General features: G+C 38.0%; 1 protein-coding gene across 1 annotated transcript in view; it reads left to right on the top strand.

Annotated features, from left to right (window-relative positions):
* The first annotated feature begins 7,642 nt into the window (after positions 1-7,642).
* Positions 7,643-26,638, top strand: part of LOC125128405 (phospholipid-transporting ATPase ABCA3-like) — a 195,777-nt gene continuing 176,781 nt past the window's right edge. Inside the window, exons 1-5 of the mRNA XM_047782760.1 lie at positions 7,643-7,647; positions 10,120-10,294; positions 11,238-11,381; positions 14,329-14,473; positions 23,253-23,512. Of these exons, the coding sequence (XP_047638716.1) occupies positions 7,643-7,647; positions 10,120-10,294; positions 11,238-11,381; positions 14,329-14,473; positions 23,253-23,512 (729 nt within the window). The remainder of the gene's footprint in view (positions 7,648-10,119; positions 10,295-11,237; positions 11,382-14,328; positions 14,474-23,252; positions 23,513-26,638) is intronic.

The following is a 26,638-nucleotide window of genomic DNA, read 5'->3' as shown; positions in this document are numbered from 1 at the left end:
TATTTCTGACGTCTAAGACCATAGACTAGTTTTGCCTGTTTTTCACGTTATGTAAATGGAACCACTCACTGTACCATCGTATATAACATATACTGTGTACATTGCATAGAGTATATATTACATAGTTTGCTTGTGTCTGCTTTCACTTAGCATTGTATTTGCAAGATACACTCAAATTGTTAGGTCAGATTATAAATCATTCCTTTTCATTACAGTATTACATTTTGCTAATATTCTATAATTTATTTTTCTCCCTGTTATTGATGGACATCTGAGTAGATTCCAGAGTTGGGTTATTATGGGTGGTGCTGTTATGAACATTTTTATATGCACATTTTGATAAGCACATATCTACCTTTCTGTTTGGTATATGAAATGAAATTATTGGGTCTTGGAGGATGTATCTGTTTATGTTTAGTAGATACTATAAAATAATTGTGTAAAGATATTTACCTTTCTACCAGAAATGTATGAGTTTCAGTTGTTCTACATCTTCAGCCACACTTGGCATGTTTGTTCTGTCTTTTCACAGGAAGTAACATAAAATTATCGTTGTCTTGCTCCCTGTCTCTGGAGAAAACATCTTGATATTTCACCACTGAGCACCATGATTGTTGTATATTGCTTGTAGATGTTCTTTATAAAATTTATTCATTTATTTTTAAAAGCAAGTTAATTTCTCATTTTATTTTTTTATTTTATTTATTTATTTTTTTATCTTTTTGCCATTTATTGGGCCGCTCTCGCGGCATATGGAGTTCCCAGGCTAGGGGTCCAATCGGAGCTGTAGCCGCCGGCCTCCACCAGAGCCACAGCAATGTGGGATCTGAGCTGCGCCTGCAACCTACACCACAGCTCACGGCAACGCCGGATCTTTAACCCACTGAGCAAGGCAAGGGATCGAACCCGCAACCTCATGGTTCCTAATCGGATTCGTTAACCACTGTGCCACGACGGGAACTCCTCTTTATAAAATTTAGATAGCTTCTTTCTATTCCTGATTTGCTGAGAGATTTTTTTTTAAATCACTTATTAATGTTAAATTTTGTCAAATGCCTTTTGTTTATATCTATTAAGATTGTCATTTCATTTTTCTCATTTTGGTTAACATAATGCTTTTTCATACTTGCATACTGGAATAAACTCCACTTAGCTGGGTTTATCAATGAATTTTATTTGCTATTATTTTGTTAAGAAATTTTAACGTGTTTACGAGATTAGTCAGTTTCAAAATCTTTATCCTATGAATTATTGAAAGTGAATACCTAATTTCCATGCAATTGGGGTTTTTCTTTTTATTTACTTTTAAAATTTTACTTATTTATTTGTTTATTTATTTTGCTTTTTAGGGCTGCAACCGGGGCACATGGAGGTTCCCAAGCTAGGGGTCGAATCGGAGCTACAGCTGCCACCCTATACCACAGCAACACAGGATCCGAGCCACGTGCCAGATCCTTAACCCACTGAGCAAGGCCAGGAATTGAACCCACAACCTCACGGTTCCTGGTCAGATTCATTTCCACTGCGCCATGGCGGGAACTCCTGGAGTTTTTCTTATGGAGATTATGGAAGTTCCAAGTCAAGGGCTCAAATTGAAGCTACAGCTGCCAGCCTACATCACAGGATCTGAGCCTCGTCTGCGATCTATACCATAGTTCATGGCAATGCGGGATCTTTAACCCACTGAGTAAGGCCAGGGATTGAACCCACGTCCTCATGGACACTAGTCTGGTTTGTTACCACTGAGCCACTATGGGAACTCACAGTTTTTGGATTCTTGAAGTGTTTTATCATATCTGCAAATGCTTAAGGATTTTTAGTTCAGTTTTTCCTGCTCTGTGAAATATTTTCAAGAAAGAATGGGAGAGATTTTTTAGTGGATGAAATGCTTTGATTTTCATTTTCTGTTTTTTTATACTAGCTTTCTATGGATGTCATATACTGCTTTTGTTCTTTTCTAATTAAATTTTTTCCCAGTTTGTTAAAATATGATTGACATATAACATTGAATAAGTTTAAGGTATACAAAGTAATGATTGATATCGGTATATGTTGCAAAGTGATTACCACAATAAATTAACATCCATTACCTTGCAGTTACAATTATTTTTACTTATGGTGAAAACTTGAGATCTACTCTCTTAGCAACTTTTTTTTTTTAACATTTGTCCTTCATGATGTATTTTATTTTTTAAAATTACTCAATGAATTTTATTACATTTATAGTTGTACAACGATCATCACAACTCAATTTCATGGCATTTCCATCCCAAACCACCAGCGCATCCCCCCACCCTCCAACCTGTCTCATTTGGAAACCAAAAGTTTTTCAAAGTCTGTGAGTCAGTATCTGTTCTGCAAAGAAGTTCATTGTATCCTTTTTTCAGATTCCACATGAAAGTGATGGCGTATGATGTTGATATCTCACTGTCTGACCGACTTCGCTTAGCATGATAATATCTAGGTCCATCCATGTTGCTGCAAATGCCATTATTTCTTTCCTTTTAATGGCTGAGTAATATTGCATTGTGTATGTGTACCACATCATCTTTATCCACTCCTCTGTCGATGGACATTTAGGTTGTTTCCATGTCTTGGCTATTGCAAATAGTGCTGCAATGAACATTGGAGTACATGTGTCTTGGCGAGTCATGGTTTTCTCGGGATAGATGCCCAGGAGTGGGATTTCTGTGTCAAATGGTAGTTCTATTTTTAGAACTGTTTACTGTCTTCCACAGTGGTTGCACCAATTTACATTCCCACCAACAGTGTAAGAGAGTTCCCTTTTCTCCACACCCTCTCCAGCATTTACTGTTTGTAGACTTCTGGATGATGGCCATTCTGGCTGGTGTAAGGTAGCACCTCATGGTAGTTTTGGTTTGCATTTCTCTAATAATGAGTTGAACATCTTTTCATGTGTTTTCTGACCAGCCATATGTCTTCTGTGGAGAAATGTCTGTTTAGATCTTTTGCCCATTTTTTGAGGGGTTGTTTGGGTCTTTTTGGTATTGAGTGGTAGGAGGTGTTTATAAATTTTGGAGATCAATCCCTTGTCAGTCGCTTCATTTGCAAATATTTTCTCCTATTCTCTGGGTTGTCTTTTGTTTTGTTTAAGGTTTCCTTTGCTGTGCAGAAACTTTTAAGTTTAATTAAGTTCCGTTTATTTTTTTGTTTTTTTTTTATTGTCATGACTCCAGGAGGTGGATCTGAGATGTTGCTGTGGTTTATGTCAGAGTGTTCAGCCTATGTTTTCCTCTAAGAGGAAGGGGCTGTCTTTTCTCCACTGTATATCCTTACCTCCTTTGTGATAGGTTAGTTAGCTTTAGGTGCGTGGGTTTAATTCTGGGCTTTCTATTCTGTTCCACTGACCTATATTTCTGTCTTTGTGCCAGTACCATATGATTTTGATGACTGTAGCTTTGTAGTATAGTGTGAAGTCAGGGAGCCTGATTCCTCCAGCTCTATTTTTCTTTCTCAGGATGGCTTTGGCTATTCTGGGTCTTTTGTGCTTCCAAACAAACTTTAAAATATTTTGTTTGAGTTCTGTGAAAAATGTCCTTGGTAATTTTTTTTTCCTTCATCTATTTATTTATTTATTTATTTATTTTAAATTTTTATTTCCCCAATACAATAGTGACCCAGTTACACATACATGTAGACATTATTTTTTCTCACATTATCAGGCTCCACCATAAGTGACTAGACAAAGTTCCCAGTGCTACACAGCAGGATCTCATTGCTAATCCATTCCAAAGGCAATAGTCTGCATCTATTAACCCCAAGCTCCCAATCCACCCCACTCCCTCCCCTTCCCCCTTGGCAACAACAAGTTTATTCTCCAAGTCCATGGTTTTCTTTTCTGTGGAAAGGTTCATTTGTGCCATATATTAGATTCCAGATATAAGTGATATCGTATGGTATTTGTCTTTCTCTTTCTGACTTACTTCACTCAGTATGAGAGTCTCTAGTTCCATCCATGTTGCTGCAAATCGTCCTTGATAATTTGATAGGGATGGCATTGAATCTGCAGATTGCCTTGGGTCGTATAGGCATTTTGACCATACTGATTTTTCCAGTCCAAGAGCATGGTACGTCTTCCCATCTTTTTATGTCATCTTTGATTTCTTTCATCAGCATCTTACAGTTTTCAGAGTATAGGTTTATTCCTAAGCATTTTATTCTTTTTGATATGATGTAAATTGGATTGATTCCCTCATTTCCCTTTCTGGTCTCTCATTGTCTGTATATAGAAATGCAATCAATTTCTGTGTATTAATTTTGTATCTTGTGACTTTGCGAAATTCATTGATGAGCTCTGACAGTTTTCTGGTAGCATCTTTAGGATTTCCTAGGTATAGTATCCTGTCATCTGCAAATAGTGATAGTTGTGATCTTAGCAACTTTAAATGTACGATATAGGAGTTCCCATCATGGATCAGTGGAAACGAATCTGACTGGCATCCATGAGGACACATGTTCGATCCCTGGACTTGCTCAATGGGTTAGGGATCCGGCATTGCCATGAGCTGTGGTGTGGGTCACAGATGTGGCTCGGATCCGGCGTTGCTGTGGCTGTGGCTGCGGCATAGGCCAGCAGCTGTAGCTCCAGTTTGACCCCTAGCCTGGGATCTTCCATATGCTGTAGGTTGCAGCCCTAAAAAAAAAAAAAAAAAAAAGAATACAGAGAGATGAAAAAAAAATGTACAGTACAGTATTCCCAACTATGGTCACCGTGTTGTACATTACATGCTCAGAATTTGTAACTGGAAGTTTATAACTTTTGATCACTTTCACCCATTTCTGTTTTGTAAATAAATTCTTTTACCCCTTTAAAAATTCTACCTATAAGTGGTATCATATGGTATTTGTCTTTCTCTGACTTACTTCACTTAGTATGCTAATCTCTAGGTCCATCCCTGTTACTTCAAATGGCATTATTTTACTTTTCATTGCTGAATAATATTCCACTGTATACATGTACCATATCTTTATCCCTTCCTCTGTTGATGGGAATTTAGGTTGCTTCCATGTCTTGACTATTGTAAATAGTGCTACAGTGAAGACTGGAATGCATGAATCTTTTTGAATTATTTTGAAGATTCTGCATGTTGTTTTCCATAGTTGCTATACCAGTGTTTGTTACTACCAACAGTGTACAAGATTTCTCTTTTCTTCACATCCTCACTAGCATTTGTTATCTCTTGTCTTTTGGATGATAGAGATATCGGACAGAGCTATCTTATTGTGGTTTTGATTTGCAGTTCTTGATGTTTATTGATGAGCATCTTTTCATGTACTTGGCCGTTTGAATATCTTCCTTGGGAAAATGTTTATTCAATTCCTTTGCTCATTTAATTAATTAATTAATTTATTTATTTTTGCTTTTTAGGACTGAACCCATGGCATATGGAGGTTCCCAGGCTAGGGGTTGAATCAGAGCTGTAGCATCCATCTATGCCACAGCCACAGCAATGCAGGATCCAAGGCACGCCTGTGACCTACCACCACAGTTCATGGTAAGGCCAGATCCTTAACCCACTAAGTGAGGCCAAGGATCGAACCTGCATCCTCATCATTGATGCTGGTCAGATTCGTTTCCACTGAGCCACGACGGGAACTCCCCTTTGCCCATTTTAAAATTAGATTAGTATAGTTTTTGTTTTTCTTTGCTATTGGTTTGCATGTTTCTTATATATTTTGAATATTAACTCTATCAGATATATGGTTTACAAATATTTTCTCCCATTCCATAGATTGCCTTTTTATTTTGCTGATCGTTTCTTTTGCTATACAGACGATTTTTAGTTTGATGTCTCTTGTTTATTTATTTATCTTTTTTTAAGGCCTCACCCATGGCATACGGAGGTTCCCAGGCTAGGGGTCCAATTGGAGCTGTAACCACTGGCCTATGTCACAGCCACAGCAACATCAGATCCAAGCCACCTCTGTGACCCACACCACAGCTCACGGCAATGCTGGATCTTTAACCCACTGAGCGAGGTCAGAGATCAAACCTGCATCCTCATGGATACTAGTCAGATTCGTTTTCCACTGAGCCAGGACAGGAACTCCATCTTGTTTATTTTTTATTTTGTTCATTGTGCTTTAGGTGTCATGTCCAAAAAAAATCATTACCATCCTTTGTTATCTTCTAAGAGTTTTAAGATTTTACATCTTAGATTTAATTTTTTAGTCTATTTTGAGTTAATTTTTGTGAGTCATGTAAGATAAGGGTCCAACTTCACTCTTTTGCATGTGAATATTCCAATTTTTTTTCAACACCAGTTATTGAAAAAAACTGTGTTTTCCTCATTGGGTTTTCTCATCTCCTTTGTAAAATATTAGTTAAACATATAAACACAGTTTATTTCTGAGCTACTGACTATTCCATTGGTCTATGTGTCTTTTTAACACCACTACTATACTTATTTTGATTACTATAACTTTGCAATAAAGTTTGAAATTGGCAAGTGTGATGCCTCCAGTTTTATCCTTCCTTCTCAGGATTGCTTTGGTTATTCAGGATTCTGTCAATTTTTAAATGTCTTATATTATCAGAATCAGGAATATAAATTGTATATGCTCAAGGTTGAGAGTTTTGATGGGCTACTCTCAACCTTGAGCATAAACAGCTTATATTCCCGATTATATTTCTAGAATACCTTCTCCTGTTTGCATATCAGTTTTTAAAGTCAATGGGGCTCTTTTGGTGGTGAAGTTGGTGGATTTTCTTTCTTTTTTTTTTTTTTTTTACAACATGAGGATTGTTTAAATATATTTTAGGGCAGTGGTGATGCGAGTGAATGTATCACTAAAGTCAATGTAGTAGTGGTATTTAGAATGCATTTCATTTTTAAAATTTTTTTAATTTTCCCACTGTACAGCAAGGGGATCAAGTTATCCTTACATGTATACATTACAATTACATTTTTCTCCCCACCCTTTGTTCTGTTGCAACATGAGTATCTAGACAAAGTTCTCAATGCTACTCAGCAGGATCTCCTTGTAAATCTATTCTAAATTGTGTCTGATAAGCCCAAGCTCCCGATCCCTCCCACTCCCTCCCTCTCCCATCCCAGTAGCCACAAGTCTTTTCTCTGGATTTTCTGATTTTTGTGATTTTCTTTTCTTTGTAGAGAATATTCGATTTCCAACTCTTCCATTTTCCTCCCTTTGCCATCAAATCTCAAAGCGTAGCTTTCTATATTCCCATTTCATCTCTGCCAGTAATTGTATTTTCCAAACACCAGTCTCTCAGGCCACACACTGTGCAGTCTTATTCTCTTATTAATTTCCCCAGTAGCCAGAGTTTTGACATATGTTCTGTCCAGAGCTATTCCTTTGTATTTTCTGCTGTTTGGTGGCACTTTCTTAGTATAGGGGTAATTTTACCTGTCTTCTGGCATCCCTCAACCCATACTCCACTCTCATCTTCTCTGATAAGCCTGTGTCTGACTCTTCACTGTTATCGGCTCAGTGGTTGGTTCTGCTGGAAAATGGCTCTATCGTTTCCTACTTAACACTTAATTTGAAGTTTGTGGTATTGTTTCCTAGTCATGTAGCAGGTGTGTGTTATGAGTGTTTTCCCCACTTATTTCTTTGATTTTTTTTTCCTCTTGGAGAATGTGTAGTGAGTTTCAGAATGAGGTAACTGTCAGTAATCTACAGTAATCCAAAACTTTGTACAACATTTTCAGTTATGAAATATTTAGAGATCAGATGAAACTTTTTTGCGGTGGAATAGGTTTCCAGTTTCCAGTTCTCACTGGCTAAAAAATGTTTGTTGCTGTTGCTGTTACTTTCTCATTCAGGACCTGTTTGGTTGTTCCCATAACAAAATCATGTAGCTTAAGTAAGAAAAATTTTTCTGTCCCAATTTTTATATTTGCCTTGCCCTAGGCTAAGGCATATTACTCACCCCTGTTCTGAGCCACCTCAATGAACCTGCAACACTCAACTAGCTGAAGGCAGAATTGCTTCTCTTTGGTTTTCTTTTCTTTGTTTCTTTCTTTCTTTGTTTCTTTCTTTCTTTGTTTCTTTCTTTCTTGGCTTTGCCAGTTTTATTTCATGTGTGTATTTTTTTTTTCCCCACTGTACAGCAAGGGGGTCAGGTTATCCTTACATGTATACATTACAATTACATTTTCCCCCCAGCCTTTCTTCTGTTGCAACATGAGTATCTAGACAAAGTTCTCAATGCTATCAGCAGGATCTCCTTGTAAATCTATTCTAAGTTGTGTCTGATAAGCCCAAGCTCCCGATCCCTCTCGTGTGTATTTTTTAAGGCTTTTAAAAAATGTATTAGAGTTGATTTGCAATGTTCTTTCAGCTTCTGCTATACAGCAAATTGACGCAATTATAAATATATATGCATTCTTTTTTCTCACATTATGCTCCGTCATGTTCCATCACAAGTGATTGCTATACAACAGGAACTCATTGCTTATCCACTTTAAGTGCAATAATCTGCATCTACTAACCCTAAACTCCCAGTCCATCCCCCTCCCCTTCTCTGGAAGCAACCACAAGTCTCTTCTCCATGTCCATGAGTTTATTTCTTTTCTGTAGATAGGTTCAGTGTGCTTTATATTAGATTCCTCTCTTTATCTTTAACTTTTGCCATTTTTATTATAATATGTCTTGGTGTGGTCCTGTTTGAGTTCAACTTCTTTGGGGCCTTCTGTGTTTCCTGTACCGGGATATCTGTTTTCTTTAGATTTGGAAAGTTTTCAGACATAATTTCTTCAAATATATTTTTGATCCCCTTTTATCTTTCTTCTTCTGGAATTCCTATTACATGTGCATTGGCCTGCTCTATATTATCCCATAAATCTCTTATATTGATTTTGTATTGTTTTTTTTTTAAATTTGGTTTTCTGTCTGCTGTCCTGATTGGGTGATTTCCATTATTCTATCTTCCAAGTCATTAATTTGTTCCTCTGCATTATTCATTCTGCTTTTCAGTTTGCATCTCTGCAAAGTAATTTTTAAATTTTTCTTGGTTCCTCCTCATATTTTCTAGTTCCTTTCTAAAGTAATCTCTGTTACTGTTTATATGTTCTCTTAATTCCTTCATTTTGACCCTTAATTCCTTATTTTGTTCCTTATTTTCATTATCTCCCTTTGAACTCAGTGTCTGTTAGACCGCAGAGGTCTGTTTCATTGTTTGCTGTGAATTCTCCTGTCCTTCTAACTGGGAATGGGTCCTGAGCTTATTCATCTTGCATATATATATATATATATTTTTTTTTTTTCCTGTGAGTTTAAGGGAAACCAAACTGTAGTCTTGGAGGGCTATTTCTATGCAAGAGCTCCCCTTTGTATTTTGTGGTGGGTTACTATTTATTTTTGGCATGGTGGTTTGGACATTTGCTGTCTCTTTCTTCGTTGTGAGCAGGCTGTTATCCCCAGGGCACTGAGTGTGTTCCCGGGGAGAAGGAGGCAGTAGGTAGAGCTAGTAGTCAGTGCCTGGTTGCTGGACTCTTGACAGCAGCAAGGACCTGCCGCAAGGTGGCGCAAGCCACTCCTAGTTTCAGGGCCCTGGTAAGTGGTAATGAATCTTAGGCAGATTTAAAAAGTGCCCAGAGCATTTGCAGTTGCAGGGTGTGTAAGATCCCAGGGGAGTGAGAGGAACAACAGGTGGTGTTCAGTAGCAATGCCCTCCTGTGTGGTGCCCTCGGAGATGACTGGGGCTGCAAGTGTTAGCTGTTCCAGGATCCCAAGTGGTGGTGGGCCACGCCCACCTCTGGAGTCAGAGATAACTGTGGTGGTTTGCCCCCACCACCTGTAGACCACGCAAGAAAGCACCCTGTCCCACTTAGCCCATGCAGGAGGTGCTGCACAGGCTGTTCTAGTTGCAGGGTCCTGAGAAGTGACTGTGATCAAGCCTGTGGGCGCTGTCCTGCGCGTTTGGCAGTGGCAGCAGCAGCAGGGTGGGTGTGCTCCCAGGGGAGTGAGAGCAACAACAGGTGGTGCTCCGTTGCAGTGCCCTCTTTTTTGCCCACCTCTGAGGTGACTGGGGCCACAGGTGGAGCCTATTCACAGACCCCTAGTGGTGGCAGACCACACCTCCCTCTGCTTTCTGAGATGACTGCTGCGGTTTGTCTCCAGTGCCTGTAGATCACACAAGAGGCACCCCATTGCACTTAGTCCCCTGCAGCCCTTAGCCCACACAAGAGGTGCCCCACCACCCACAGGCCGCGCAAGAATCGCCTGGTCTCCCATAGCCAGGGCAAGTGGCCTCTCACCACCCATCGCCTGGGCCAGAAGCGCCCTGCCCCCTGAGAGCCCGCAGGCATGCGCAGGAGATCCCTATGGCAGCCCGCCCCTCCTCCTCTCACCCTACCAAACAATGGCGCCTTGCCTCTCCTGCAGGCCCAGAGCGCCTCCAGGCTTCCCTTGGCTGTGAAGTTCTGCTCCCCAGCCCAGGGCACACCCCTCCCTAGCCCCTTAGGCTGTCTCCAACCCTAGTCCTCTCCCCCGAACTGACCTTGGGAGCCTGAGTCTCAGCGCCCAGCCCCACTGGAGCATCTCAGGCTGTGGGGTCCCGGTCGGTGGTGCCCGCGGTCTGTGCGGCTCTCACTCTGCTTTGCCCTCCTCAGTCCAGCTGCTGCACTTTTCTCAGCGACTTTGAGGTCTCTCCATCTCGGCTGATCTCTCCATCAGTTAGGTGGCTTCCCAGGGTATGGGTTCCTCTTCTCTTTCAGAGCTTCCTCTTCTGAATGCTAGTCACATCCTGATTCCTTCTCCTCTCTCTCTTTTCTTTTGTTCTACCCAGGTATGCCAAAGGTTTCTTGCCCTTTTTGGAGGTTTTAAGTTCCTCTGCCAGCGTTCGGAAGATGTTCTGTGTGAATTGTGCTACATGTGGATGTGTTTTTTTTTTGATGTGTTTGTGGGAGAAGGTGAACTTGACATCTTACTCCTCTGCCATCTTGATCCTCCCTCCACATTTTTCTTTAAATCGCTAGATTTCAAAACACAATTAAAAGTTTTTCCATCCCAGTTTGCCTTAATACATATTGTAATGATTTAATACTGTTCATAATGCCACACAGCTTTTATGATACCCAAGAATTTTTATGTACCCTGAATATTCATTAAGACATCTGTGATATTAATATTTGAGTAGTAATGTTCTAAAATTTACATTATTAGGACAGGATTAGGGTATTCATGGTACATATAGGGAAATAGGAATAACCATTAGACATTTTACATTTATATGATGACTGATTTAGATTTTTCTGTCCGCAGTTCGAGGTTTTTCTTCGGAAGAAGATTTTGAGAGGTACATTATGTTTGTAAATAAGACCACTCGTGTGCTGGCTGCTATTATATTTGATCATGACTTCCAAAATAGCAATGAGAGATTGCCACTTAAGGTAAGAAGGTTTTAGCTAAAGATCGTATAATTGTATTTTAAAGTTTTGGGGATTTAATGAAATATGCATCCTTATTTTATAAATGGGAAAAAAGTATAACTTGCCCACGATCATAAGTGCTGGTATATAAGAACAGGGGTTTGAATCCAGCTCCAACTTACTTAATACCTGTGCTTTTAATGATTACATTACTGATGAGAACACTGTACCTTAAGGTCTTATATCAGAAAATGAACTAATATGAACCTTAGTGAGAATATTCACTTCGCCCATCTGCCTGGCCAGGGAGATATTTCTAGTCCTGCAAAGTGTGGGTAAGAAAGTAAGAAAATAAGAGTATAGCTAGATAAACAAAATGGGAAGCAATGTGTTACTTATTTAAATACCTTATTATGGAATTTCAAATAGTGTGTATCTATCATGTGATATTTAAACTTTTTAAAGAGTTGATTTTAAGTGTAATTGCCTTTCCAAATTTGCATATGAAGTCAAATTTATAATAAAGCTGTTACTGTATGAAAGTTAAAAAAAAAAGTCTGGATGTCTCTTTGGCTCTAGACTGTGAACTCTAGAAGGAGTGTCTCTGTTCTCTTGTTAGGACAGTTTGTTTGCTGCTTCATTTTGCTCTGCTGAATGCTTCCTTTTTTTGCACTATGTGTCATGCTTTAATATATTGTTTTTATGTATTCAAAGAGGTAATTGCCTTCACTTTGAGAATTCTTGATTCTCACTAGGGTGGTGTGACTGGAAGCTTCTGTAATGCCACTTAATTACTCATTTGGATGCCCTTGAAATATTCAAGTTTGACTTTTAAAAGAAATACATCTATACACCAGCAGAGATTCTGACATGAAAGGCTTCTTTCTTTTGAATAAGTTGATTTCTCTTCTAAATCTCTAGTAGCAGCTCTTGGGCTCAGCCAGGTTGCATCAGAATTAAGATGTTTTACAGCCACTGAGGAAAGACTCTGATAACATTTCCCCAAGAGGAAAAGAATGAACAATGTTTTGAACTTGGTAACTTGATGTGCCTTTCTACCAGCTATTATAGACAAGCTCTGCCCAGGGTTGATGGAAACAATCAAACTATAATATCTATGCATAAAGCTAGATCCAGCATTTAGGATGCAAGTGTTTTCCAGTGGAAGGAAAGAAGGATAAAGAAGAATCACTGGCAGGACAGCAGGCATTCTTTCTTTCTGTCCTGTCATTGCTTCATTCCTTTCACATGTGCCTACTTTATGCTAATTACTGCCTTAAAAATATATGCTGATGCTGATATAGGCTCACTGGTACACAGAGAGACCCTAGCCCAAATGTTAAATAGCTTTGGTGCAGTTTCATTTTTGTTGTTGATTCCTAGGTGTCTAGCATTTGGAATGGAGTCCTGACAAACTTTTTGCCCAGGTTTTTTTGCCCAGGTGCTTCTCTTTTCCCACACTTTACCAAACACAATTCCTTTATCTCTGCTTTGTGACTTCATGGCTAATGAGCCCTACTATCCTCTCCTCCCTCCCCCAGACGGTGGTTCTTCTGTAGTTTAGCTGATTTTCTTGGGCAAGATTTAATCTATCCACATAGGTTCCACAATGACTCATTAAGAAACAGCCCTTAAGATGGTGTCTCTGTGCTATGTAAAATACGTCAGGAACACTCCATTCATTAACTACAAAAGTTCCTCTGCATGGGGTACAAGGCCATCAGCAACCTGTTTTCTGAAGACGCCTCCAGCCTCATTGTCTCTCGTCTTTCTTTGAACTGTATGCTCTAGCAATATTGAACTAGTAGTTCTTTGCATGTATTGTTATCTCTTGCTTCTCTGGCTTTGACCCCCCTTATTCTAGTTTTTTCCTCCATTCCTCATTTCTTGAGTTCTTCATAATTCTAGAAAACGCTGACTCTTGACTATTCAGTCTCCTCTTCCCTCTTGTGCTCCTTTCACACTTCTGTGAATTCTCTGAGGACAAGGATTGTGTATTAAGAATATTTTAGAGTTCCCATCATGGCTCAGTGGAAATGAATCTGACTAGCATCCACGAGAATGTAGGTTTGATCCCTGGCCTCGCTCTGTGGGTTAAGGATTCGGTATTGCAGTGGCTGTGGTGTAGGCTGGCAGCTACAGCTCCCATTTGACCCCTAGCCTGGGATCCTCCATATGCCTCAGATGTGGCCCTAAAAAAGCCAAAAAAAAAAAAAAAGATTTAAGCATGCTGTAAGTATTTAAAACTCCGCTTTTAAATAACTGAATTATGTGAATATTTAGCTCAACTTAATACACTTGCCTCTCCTTCTTACCTTACTGATTTCTTTAGTCTACTTCCATTGATCATTGGCAACAGTCGTCTCTTGTTAAGCTACTCAGGTTCTACTGTAACTTACTCTGAAGTTTATTTAACTCTCCAGATGTAGTATATCATTATCTGTTCATTTAATAGTTAAAAAATGTGACCTTCCACACTTAAATGTTATCATCCCTCCTTGTACGATACCTGGGTTTTTTCTTTATGTGTCATTCACTTTTTGAAGGGGGAGCTATCTTTGCTCTACTGTAATTGGCTAACTTAATGGGAAAGAAAACTAATAGAACTTTCTGAATTTTCCCTCAGTAAGCAGGTCAATTGTGTGTGAGGGAAATACAATCATAATGATCAAAGAAGATACCACTATTGTGTCTTTAAGACTCAAAGGCAAAAGGCCATGAAGGTGAAAGAGGATCCGTACAAATTTAGTCAATTTCAAATTATGACTGATTATAGCACCTGAGTCTTTCTACTTACTTGTCCCTTGTGACAGTAATACTGTCATTTCTCATCATTTAGAATTCTGAATTTCTCACTCTGTCCCCAACACACAATTGTTAACTTTGAATTTTATTTTCCTTTCAATGCTAATATTTGCTTTTTAGTGTATGTTTAAAATATTTGTTTTGTACTTATGATTCATTCTAGGTAAAATATCGTCTGCGTTTTAGTAGGTTCAGTAGTCCTTCAGATAAGTTAAATGGAAACAGTGGCTGGAGTACAGGTCTTCTCTTTCCGGTAGTACCTTCTCAAGGACCCAGGAACCTAGCTCAAACAGATGGAGGATATCCTGGTGAGCTGATCCTTAAGCATCCTTGTTATTTTGGTTGTAAGCTGGCAGTCATATCAACATGTGTGACTCATTTTTTTTTCCAACACATGAGAGTTGTTCATTCATTAATTGTGACAGTGACTTTTTTAAGTGTATTTTTTATTGTAAAAACAGGCATTTAGAAAATGTTATATGTTTGAAAAAAAATCTTTCTTTAACCTTAGATCATTTCCTGAACTTTACTAATGTATATCCATGAATTTATATAATCGTAGTTGGTAAATGTTGGCTCTGCTGACGAACAGACACATCTTCATATACTAACATTGTCTGCATACTTGTAGTTCTGAATTATTTTCAGGGGCTGATGAATGACTTTTGATTATTCGATGATATTCTTATTCTTTTCGAATTGTATAGATTAAGTTGAGGGAAAAATAATAGAGGATTTGAATGAACTAACAAGTCCAAAAACTTGTCTTTAGTAAATTATTCATCAGAAGACAAAAGCTCTGTGATTTTACCATTACCAATAAAAATTGGAAACAGTAAAAATAGTCTGTAATAAGTGCATGGTTAGGAATATGATGGTATATCTGTTTGACAGACTATTGTGTAGTGATTAAAAATAGTTATTATCAGGACTGATAAATATGGAGCCAGATGTAAGAATTATGAAAATATGTAGGGGTCTACATAGATTGGAATAACTGTCTGAAAATAAAAACAGAGTGGTGGGATTGTGTAGTGTATTGTCATTTTGTCAATAACATTTTGAGTATTTCTCTAAAGTTAAAAAGGAGTCTGGCCTCTTTTAAAATTTATGTGCTGCATGCTAAGTGTGGTTTGTGAGACCAAGTTCATTGAAAATAGCATGATCTTGGTGGAAAATGGATAGTTTACAACCAAAAAGAAGAGTTTATTGTACAAAAACACATGCATGGAATGTTATTCTTAGAGGTAGGTTTTCCTTAAAAAATCCTCCATAAAACAAGAAAGAAAATAGGCAATTTTCCAACTGTCAAAGACACTGCATAGTCAAGTAGTATGAAAAATTGGTAGGAAGAAGCAATCACTTTTGTAAATGGTAGTATAGTGTAGAGACTAGGAGTAGATGACTTTTTTTTTTTTTTTGCTCAGACTCTGTCAATCAGAGTCTGATCAGCCAATCTTAAAAACTTTGGACCAAGTTTTTTCATAGGAAAAATGAGTGTTTAGACTTTTTTTTTTTTTTTTTTGGCTCAGACTCTGTCAATCAGAGTCTGATCAGCCAATCTTAAAAACTTTGGACCAAGTTTTTTCATAGGAAAAATGAGTGTTTAGACTAAGTGGCCCTTTGGGTCTCTTTCAGCACTAAAATTCTGTGCTATGATTAGAACTTGGACCAGTTAAATAAACTACGTTGTGGGAGAGAAAATCAGAATTAGTTTCATGAAATTTGAAAGTGAGACTTTAAAAAATTGTAGAAAGAATACTTAGCATGAGTCCATCTTTTTAAGTTTTCAAGTGCATGACATAGGCATGTGGTTGTATGACAGATCCCTAGAACTTTTTAATCTTGCAAAACTCAAACCCTATACCCATTAACAGCTCCTCATTTTCACGTCCCTCTAGGCCTTGGAAACCACCATTCTACTTTCTCTTTCTATGAACTTGACTTCTCTAGATACCTAATTTAAGTGGAATCATGCATGGTTTTTTTTTGGGGGGCATCATGGCCTCAATGTTCATCCATATTGTAGCATATGACAGAATTTCCTTCTTTTTTAAGGGTGATATTCCATTGTATACATCACATTTTGTTTATCTATTCATTCATCAAAGGACGTTTAGGTAGCTTTCACCTCTTGGCTATTGTGAATAATGCTGCAGTGCACATGGGTGTATAAATATCTCTTTGAGATCCCATCTTCAATTCTTTTGGATATATACCAAAAGGTGAGATTGCTGATCATATTGTAATTATTTTTAATATTTTGAGAAACCTTCATACAGCTTTCCATTGCAGGTGCATCATTTTATCTTTCCACCAGCTGTTCACAATTATCCCAATTTCCTTACATTCACACTAAAACTTATTTTCTGTTTTTGGTTGTTGTAGTTGTTTTGGTTTTGTTTTTTGGTTTTTTTTGTAGTGGCCAACTGGACTGTGTGAGGTGATAACTCATTGTGGTTTTGATATGCATTTTCCTGATGACTACTGTATTTTGAGCATTTTTTCATGTGCCTTTTGGCTGCTTGTATATCTTCTTTGGAGAAATATCTGTTCAAGTCATTTGTCCATTTCAATATGGTTGTTTTTGTTGTTGTTGTTGACTTTAGAAGTTTTTATATATTCTGGATATTAACTCTTTACCAGCTTCATGGTTTGGGAATATTTTCTCCCATTCCACAGGTTATCTTTTCACTGTGTTGATTTTTTTCCTTTGCTCTACAGAAAATTTTAAGTTTAATGTGGTCTCCTTTGTCTATCTTTGCTTTTGTTCCCTGTGCCTTTGGTATCATACCTGAGGGATCATTGCCAAATACAATGTCATGAAGATTTTGCCCTCTGTTTTCTTCTAAGAGTTAAACATTTTCTAAAATGTTTAATACATTTTGATTTAATTTTGATTATGGAATAAGGTCAGGATCCAACTTCATTCTTTTGCGTGTGGATATCCAATTTATCCAGAGTAATTTATTGAATATCTTTTCCCCTGGTGCCCTTGGTGAAGATGATTTGACCATGTATGAGAGTTTATTTCTGAGTTGTAAGTTCTTTCCCATTAGTCTGTCTTTATGCAAGTATCATACTTTTTGATTACTGTAACTTTGCAATATATTTTAAAATCAAGAAGTGAGTCCTCCAGCTCATAGGAGCAAGCATTCTTCTTGCTCAAGATTATTTTGGCTAATTAACGGTTTTTGAAATTTCATATGAATTTTAGGATATTTTTTCTATTCCTACAAAAAATGCCATTGGAATTTTTATAAAGATTACATTGACTCTGTAGATCCTGCTGGCCTATGCCAAAGCCACAGCAATGCAGGATCCGAGCCACATCTGCATTCTACACCACAGCTCACAGCAATGCCAGGTCCTTAACCCACTGAGCAAGGCCAGGGATTGAACCTGCATCCTCATGGATGCTAGTCAGATTCGTTAACCTCTGAGCCATGACAGGAACTCTGGGGGTGCGATTTTAAAAGGTATTGTGTTTTTATATTCCTTTTCTAATATTTAATTGTTAGTATACAGAAATGCAACTGATTTCTGAATGTTAATCTTATATTCTGCTACTTTACTCAATTCATTAATCAGTTCTAGTAGGTTTTATGTGGACTCCTTAGGGTTTTCTATATATAGTATCATGCCATCTGCATATAGTGATAATTTTACCTCTTCTCTTCTAATTTGGATACCTTTTATTTCTTTTGTTTGTCTGGCTGCTCTGGCTAGGAATTCCAATACTATGTTGAATAAAATTGGTTAGAGTGGGCATCCTTGTCTTGTTCCAGATTTTAGTGGGAAGGCTTTCAGATTTTCTCCATTGTATATTATATTGCCTGTGGGTTAGTCATAAATGGCTTTATGTTAAGGTATGTTCCCTTTATACCCATTTTGGTAAGAGTTTTGATCATGAGTGGATGTTGAACTTTGTCAAATGCTTTTTCTGCATCTATTGAGATGATCATGTGGTTTTTGACTTTTCTTTTGTTAATGTGGTGTATGATGTTGATTGATTTGCATATGTTGAACTGTCCTTGTGAACCTGGGATGAATCCCACTTGGTCGTGGTGAATGATCTTTTCTATATGTTGTTGGATTCGGTTGGCTAAGATTTTGTTGAGAATTTTTGCATCCATATTCATCAAAGATATTGGCCGATAATTTTCTTTTTTGGTGGTATCCTTGCCTGGTTTTGCTATTAGGGTGATGGTGGCTTCACAGAATGTCTTTGGGATTATTCCTTCTTTTTTAGTCTTTTGGAAAAATTTAAGAAGGATGGGTATAAATTTCCCTTTGTATGTTTGGTAGAATTCGACTGTGAAGCCATCTGGTCCTGGACCTTTTTTTTGTAGGGAGTGTATTTATTACATATTCAATTTCATTTCTAGTGATAGGTCTGTTCAGTTGATCTATTTATTCTTGATTCAGTTTTGGCAGGCTGTAAGTCTCTAGAAAGTTGTCCATTTCTTCTAGGTTGTCAAATTTGTTAGCATATAATTATTCATAGTATTCTCTTATTATTTTTTTTGTATTTCTGCAGTATCTGTTCAGATTTCTCCTTTTTTGTTTCTTATTTTGATTATTTGATTTCTTTCTGTCCTCTTTGTGAGTCTTGCCAGAGGTTTGTCAATATTGTTTACCCTTTCAAATAAGCAGGTCTTTGTTTTATTGATTTTTTTCTATTGTTTTTTGAACCTCTATTTTATTGATTTCCTCTCTGATCTTTATGATTCCCTTCCTTCTGCTGACTTTAGGTTTTGTTTGTTCTTCCTTTGCTAATTCTTTTAGGTAGTAGGTTAAATTGTCAACGTGAGATTTTTCTTCTTTTTTGAGGAAGGCCTCTATTGCCTCTAAGCACTGTTTTTGTGGCATCCCATAGATTTTTGAGAGGTTGTGCCTTCATTATCATTTGTCTTGAGGTATTTTTTAATTTCCTTCTTGATTTCCTCATTGACCCATTGGTTTTTTAGTAGCATGTTGTTTAGTCTCCATGTAGTCAGTTTTTCTCATTTCTTTTCCTGTGGTTGACTTCTAATTTCATGCTATTGTGGTCAGAGGAGATACTTGAAATAATTTCTGTACTCTTAAATTTGTTGAGTTTATTTTTGTGCCCCAGTATGTGGCCACTCCTTGAGAATATTCCTTGTGCACTTGAAAAGAATATATTATTCTGATCTTTTGGATTTAATGTCCTGAAAATACCAATTAAGTCTAAGTTTTCTATTGTGTCATTTCGGATCTCTGTTGCCTTATTGATTTTCTGTCTAGAAGATGTGTCCATTGATGTGAGTGGGGTGTTAAAGTCCCCTACTATTATTGTATTTCCATCCATTTCTCCTTTTATGCCTGTTAGTATTTGTTGTATGTATCTGGGTGCTCCTATTAGGGGCATATATATTGATGATTGTAATAATCCTCTTCTTGAATGGATCCTTTTATCATTAAATAGTGTCCTTCTTTGTCTTTCTTTATAGCCTTCATTTTAAAGTCTATTTTGTCTGATATGAGTATTGCAACTCCTGCTTTCCTGTCTGGTCCATAGGCATGAAGTAGTTTTCTCCATCCCCTCACTTTCAGTTAATTTGTGTCCTTTGCCCTAAGGTGAGTCTCTTGCAGACAGCATATTGTAGACTCTTGCTTTTTTATCCAACCTGCCACTCTGTGTCTTTTGATTGGAGCATTCGGCCCACTGACATTTAAGGTAATTATTGATAAATATGTATCTATTGCCATTATAAACCTTGTATTCCAGTTGATTCTATGTTTCTCTTTTGTTCCCTTCTTTTCTTTTTTTGGCTGGATTATTTATGTTATGCTCTGTGTCCCCTTCTTTTTAGATTTTGTGGATGAATTGTTTGGTTTTAATTTGTGGTTGCCCTGTGTTTCAAGTATGTTAACCCCTTCCTATATCTGTTTTCTTTAGCCTGATCATCATATAAACTCAAACACATTCTAAAAAGAGTGTCTAGGTTTATTTACTTTCCTTCCCCACGTTTTATGATTTTGAAGTCCTTTTTTAACATCTTCATGCTGTCCTTTTGCTGTTCCTTGGGTTTATTGTTGCTTTTACAACAATTTTTTTTTCTTTTAGATCTGTATAATGGCTTATTTAAGTGATTGCTTTCCAATTGTAATTTCCTCCATCCTATTTTTTCTTACTTCTTTTTAACTTAGAGGAGCCCTTTCTGCATTTCTTTTAGAATGGGCTTAGTATTGCTATACTTTTTTAGTTTTTGTTTGTTGGAGAAATTCTTTATTTCTCCTTCTATTTTAAATGATCTTCCTGCTGGGTAGAGTATTCTCAGCTTCAAATTTTTCCTTTTAGAACTTTGGGTATATCTTTCCCTTCTCTTCTGGCCTGTAGTTTTTCTGTAGAGAAATCAGCTGATAGCCTTATTGGGGTTCCCTTATTATTAACTCTTTTTTTTCCTCTTGCTGCCTTTAGAATCCTATCTTTAACTTTTGCCGTGTTTATTATAGTATGTCTTGGTGCGGGCCTGTTTGAGTTCAACTTGTTTGGGGCCCTCTGTGTTTCCTGTATCTTGATATCCACTTCCTTTTGATTTGGAAAGTTTTCAGCCATATTTTCCTCAAATTTATGTTCAATCCCCTTTTATTTTCCTTCTGGAATCTCTATTATGCATTGAATTGACCTGCTTAATATTATCCCATAGATCTCTTATATTGCTTTCATGTTTTTTTTTTTTCACTTGATTGTCTGTCTGCTGTCCTAATTGTGTGATTTCCATTATCCTATCTTCCAAGTCACTGATTCATTCCTCTGCATTATCCATTCTGGTTCTCAGTGACTTTAACTCAGCTTGTGTCTCTGCAAATGTTTCCTAATTTTTCTTGACTCGTCCTTATATTTTCTAGTTCCTGTCTAAAGTAACCTGCATTACTGTTCATAACTACTCTTAATTCCTTTGTATTCGCTCTTAATTCCTTCAGTATTTTCACTATTTCCTTTTTGAACTCCATGTCTGTTAGACTACAGAGGTCTATTTCATTGTTTGCTGTTTCAGGTGAATTCTGTTCTTTTAACTGTGAGTAATTCCTGAGCTTCTTCATTCATTTTACTTATAAATTTTCTGATTCTGTGAGTTTAGGAAGAAGCACTACTGTAGTTTTGGAGGGCTATTTATATGCATGAGCTACCCTGGGTATTCTGTGAGAGCTTACTTTTTATTTCTAGGGTGCTATGCATTCTTCCAGAGAGATGGCCAGTAGCTAGTGCCTGGTTGCTGGGCCCTTGGCAGTGACAAGGACCCACAGGAAGGTGGTGCAGACTGCTCCTAGTTGCAGGACCCTGGGAAGTGAAAGTGATCAGGCAGGTGTATGTGGGGCCTGGCATGTTTGTCAGTGGCAGCAGTAGAGCAGGTGCATTCCCAGTGGAGTGACAGCAACAATGGTTGGTGCTTGGTTGCTGTGCCTTCTTCTTTGCTGACCTCTGAAGTCCCTGGAGCTGCTGGTGGTGCCTGTTCACAAACCCCTTGTGGTGACAGGCCATGCCCACCTCTGGTGTCTGAGATGACTACTGTGGTTTGCCCCCACTGCCTGTAGATCGTGCAAGAGATGCTGCCTTGCACTTAGCCCCCCACTGTCCTTAGCCCACACAAGAGGTGCCTGGCCACCCATAGCCTGCATAAGAGGTGCCTGGTTGCCTGTAGCTCCCACAAGTGGCACCTTGCCATGGGTAGCCGGCACCAGAGGTGCCCCACCCTCTGAGAGTCTGCTTGTGTGCAGGGAAAGATATTCCTATGGCAGTCTGTCCCTCCTCCTCTCAACCTCCCCAACAATGGCACCTTGCTTCTCCTGTGGGCCCAGACCTCCTCCCAGGTTCCCCTGGCTATGGCACTTGGCTTTCCAGTCCATGGTGCCACCATTCCCTAGCCCCTCAGGCTGTCGCCACACAATGAACCCCATCCCTCTCCCTGGAATTGACCTCCAGAACCTGAGTCAGTTTGTGCTGTCCCGAGGCTGTGGTGCAAATGGTCTGTGTGGCTCTGACTTGGCTTTGCCCTCCCCAGTCCAGCTGCTATGCTTTCCTCTCCAACTTTGAGGTCCCTCTGTCTCGGCTGATCTCCGTGTCTGTTAGGTGGCTTCCCAGGGTGTGGGTTCCTTTCCTTTTTAACAGCTGCTTCTCAAGAGTGCTTGTCCTGTCCTGATTCCTTCTCTCTCTCTCTTTTTTTCCCCTTTTTTGATTCCCAGTTATGTGGAGGGTTTCTTCCCCTTTTTGAAGCCTTAAGGTCTTCTGCCAGCTTTCAGCACATGTTCTGTGTGAATTGTTCTACCTGTAAATGGTTATTTTTTCTTGAGTGTTTGTGGGAGAAGGTGAGTGCCATGTTTTACTCCTCCACCATCTTGATACTTCTATATGTATGTATATATATAGTTTATTTTTCTTAGAATATAGTTGATTTACAGTGTTGTGTCAATTTCCACTGGACAGCATAGTGACCTAGTCATTTGTGTGTGTGTGTATAATATACAAAATAACCCAGTCATATATATATATATATATATATATATATATATATATATATACACACATATGACCCATATATGTATACACATACATATGATCCATATATACATATATGACCCAATCATATATATGTATATATATGTGTGTGTGTGTGTGTATATATATGTGTGTGCATGTACACATTATATATATATATACACATTCTTTTTCTCATACTATCTTCCATCATGGTCTATCCCAAGAGATTGGATACAGTTCCCTTTTTGATGCTATTATAAGTGGGATCATATCACTTCTTACTCTGAGCTTCATTTCTTTGCATATTTCCATTGTATAGGCATATATAGGGCATTTTCTTGAATTCTAATTTCTTTTAGCTGATAAAATTACATAAAGCACTCGTACCATTTTCATGCAATAATTTATTTTGGAGAAACTAGTAATATAATTCCACGTTATATTATCTTTTTGTGTTCCAAGTAGGTTTTTGTGACCTTGTTTTGTTTTGTGAGTTAAAAGATTTGAATTACCTTAATTGCCTTCTTTGGCTGGCTGTTTCCTAACACACTGAACTTGAAAATTTTTGTTTTCTCATTTAGGGTATTATAAAGGAGGATTCCTGCTTGTGCAGCATGCCGTAGATAAGGCCATCATGATATATCATAATGACAGAGCTGCAGAAATGCTGTTTGAAAACCTCACCGTTTTTGTTAGGAGATTTCCATACCCTGCTCATTATAATGATATGTTTATGAGGACTTTTGCAGCTATCTTCCCTTTGGCAGTTATACTTGTATTTTCTCTTACTGAACTTACCCTTCTCAGGACCATTGTTATGGAAAAGGAAAACAGATTAAAGGTAACTTCACTCTCTTTGTAACATTTTGGCCTGCTGGACAGTTTTGTGTGCAGGGTTGGACTATTTCTATACATTTGGCACTGGTTAATTGTTACATTATAGTAGGAATATACAAATACAGATTGGCTATAAGTATGTATGGGCTATAAGTATGTATGGGGAAGTAGAAATCAGTGGAAATAACTTCAAAGAGTTAACTTCAAATTCTGGAATTTTGCACACACTTTTTTCAGTGGCTTTCTTCCATATGTCAGGTTGTTTTTGATGTGTTTTGAGGATTATTTCTCAAATTATATCGAGGTGAGGAAATATGCCATGTTTCCTAAAGGGATAGTGATGCTTGGGTTTAATGAGGTCAGAATGGGATAGAAAGAAACGTCATTTTTCTGGGCAAAGGATTGCTCTTCTTTCCAGGTTTCCTGGTTATGTTAATGAAATTACCACCCCCCCCAAATCACCCAGCCCTGAAAACCAAGTCTTATCTGTATAGTACAGTGTAGAAAGTATATGAGTGCTGCCACTGCCCGCCTTATAAGTTTTCGGTTAGTTTCTTGACGTCTCCGTGCCTCAACTGTAAAATGGAGATAAAAACACCCCTACTACATAGAGTGATTGTGACATTTAGAGGTAGTAGCTGTTTGCGCATAGGAAATATGTAGCTACCAACATGAGTTATCTCTCCATTCCCTTTGTCGCCTGTGTATGGTATGTCAATGAGCATACATTCTACTTCTTTGTTTTCATTTGTGGAAATGTGATTTTCTAGTTCAAGCTCTTATGAATTTTTCATCATCTGGCTAGCTCAGAATTCTTTTCATTGGTTTCCCCAGCCACTGTCTCCCCTTGGTCTTGCTTCACACTGAACTCTTTTTCCCTTGATCTCCAAATGGTTCATGTGGTACCGTTCTTCATTTTATTTTCTCTGACTAGCACATCTTTTTCTCTTTTTTTTCCCCTAACAAGTGAATAATCTCTTTGAAATCTATTTTCTTTTTTTTTTTTTTTTGCTGTTGTTGTTGTTGTTGCTATTTCTTGGGAGGCTAGGGGTTGAATCGGAGCTGTAGCCACCGGCCTACACCAGAGCCACAGCAACACGGGATCCGAGCCATGTCTGCAACCTACACCACAGCTCACGGCAACGCCGGATCGTTAACCCACTGAGCAAGGGCAGGGACCGAACCCGCAACCTCATGGTTCCTAGTCGGATTCGTTAACCACTGTGCCACGACGGGAACTCCCTTTGAAATCTATTTTCAACTTTCAACTTCAATAACTAGTTTTTTCATTGTGTTTCCTGATCCTGTTACACAAACTTCAATCATGTTGTTAAAATTATTTATTTATTTATTTATTTATTTATTTATTTATTCCTCTGTACAGCATGGGGACCAAGTTACACATGCATGTATACATTTTTTTTCCTCCCATTGTCCTCTTGCGATGTAATTTTTCATTTTGAACATTTAAATTGAAATATAAAGTAAATACATATAAAAATATATACCTGTAAATTGGTACAGCCACTATGGAAAGCAGTATGGAGGTACTTTAGAAGGCTATACACAGAACTAGTGTATGACCCAAGCAATCCCACTCTTGGGCATATATCTGGACAAAACTTTCCTTGCACCCGCATGTTCATTGCAGCACTATTCACAATCACCAAGACATGGAAACAACCTAAATGTCCATTGACAGATGATTGGATTAAGAAGATGTGGTACGTATACACAGTGGAATACTACTCAGCCATAAAAAAGAACAAAATAATGCCATTTACAGCCACACAGATGGAACTAGAGACTCTCATACTAAGTGAAATAAGTCAGAAAGAGAAAGACAAATACTATATGATATCGCTCATAACTGGAATCCAATATACAGCATAAATGAAACTTTCTACAGAAGAGAAAATCATGGACAGGGAGAACAGACTTGTGGTTGCCAAGGGGGAGGAGGAGAGACTGGGAAGGACTGAGAATATGGGATTAATAGATGCAAACTATTGCCTTTGCAATGGATAAGCCATGAGAGCCTGCAGTATAGCACTGGAAACTACATCTAGTCACTTATGATGGAGCATGTTATTATGAGGAAAAAAGAATGTATATATGTGTGTGTAACTGGGTCACCTTGCTGAACAGTAGAAAATTGAAAGAACACTGTAAATCATATATAATGGAAAAAATAAAAATCATTATTAAAAAAATATATATGTATATACCTATGTGTACAGAGCATTGAAGCATGAACACAGGTACATAACTACTATGCCAATCAAGACATAGAATGCTGCCAGCAATCCCGACACCCCTCGAATTCCATCTTTTTTTTTTGTCTTTTTAGGGCTGTATCCGTGGCATATAGAAGTTCCTAGGCTGGGGGTTGAGTCTGAGCTGTAGCTGCCAGCCTATACCACAGCCACAGCAACGCCAGAACTGAGCTGTGTCTGCGACCTACACCACAGCTTATGGCAATGCCAGATCCTTAACCCACTGAACAAGGCTGGGGATCAAACCCACATCTTCATGGATACTAGTCAGGTTCATTATTGCTGAGCCACAGTGGGAACTCCCTCTCGCATCCCATCTAAATCAATACATCTCTTGTCTGCAAAAAGAGTTACTATTTAAATTCTAAATCTATATTAGTGTTGCCTGGTTTTAAAACTTTATTTAAATTGGATCATATGATAGCTATCCTCCTCTGTCAGTGGGCATTATTGATGTTTCTCTGTGGAGTGTATTTTGGCCATTTTTTTTGCTGTGCATTGTTGCATTTTATGAGTATATCACAACTTCACAGTCATGTCACTGTTGATGGACATTTTGTTGTTCATGTATTATAAGCCACTGTGACTATTTTGGTGCACATGTGTACATTTTTCAGTTGGGTGTATACTTAGGATTGAGATTTGTGGATATACATATTTTCAACCCTGTTAAATAAAGCCAAGTGTTTTTCTTTATTCTCTTATCCGTAATTTAAGAGAATTACTCTTGCTCCATAAGTATGCCAGCAATCAGTGCTATAAGCCTTTCTAAAATTTCAACCATTCTGGAAGAGTATGGTGGTATTTCCTTGTGGTTTTCATTTGATTTTCCTTATTAACTAATGATGGTGAAC

The sequence above is a fragment of the Phacochoerus africanus genome, chromosome 5 (genome assembly GCF_016906955.1).
Source record: "Phacochoerus africanus isolate WHEZ1 chromosome 5, ROS_Pafr_v1, whole genome shotgun sequence".
NCBI lineage: Eukaryota > Metazoa > Chordata > Mammalia > Artiodactyla > Suidae > Phacochoerus > Phacochoerus africanus.
This window is presented reverse-complemented; position numbering and strand designations above follow the sequence as displayed.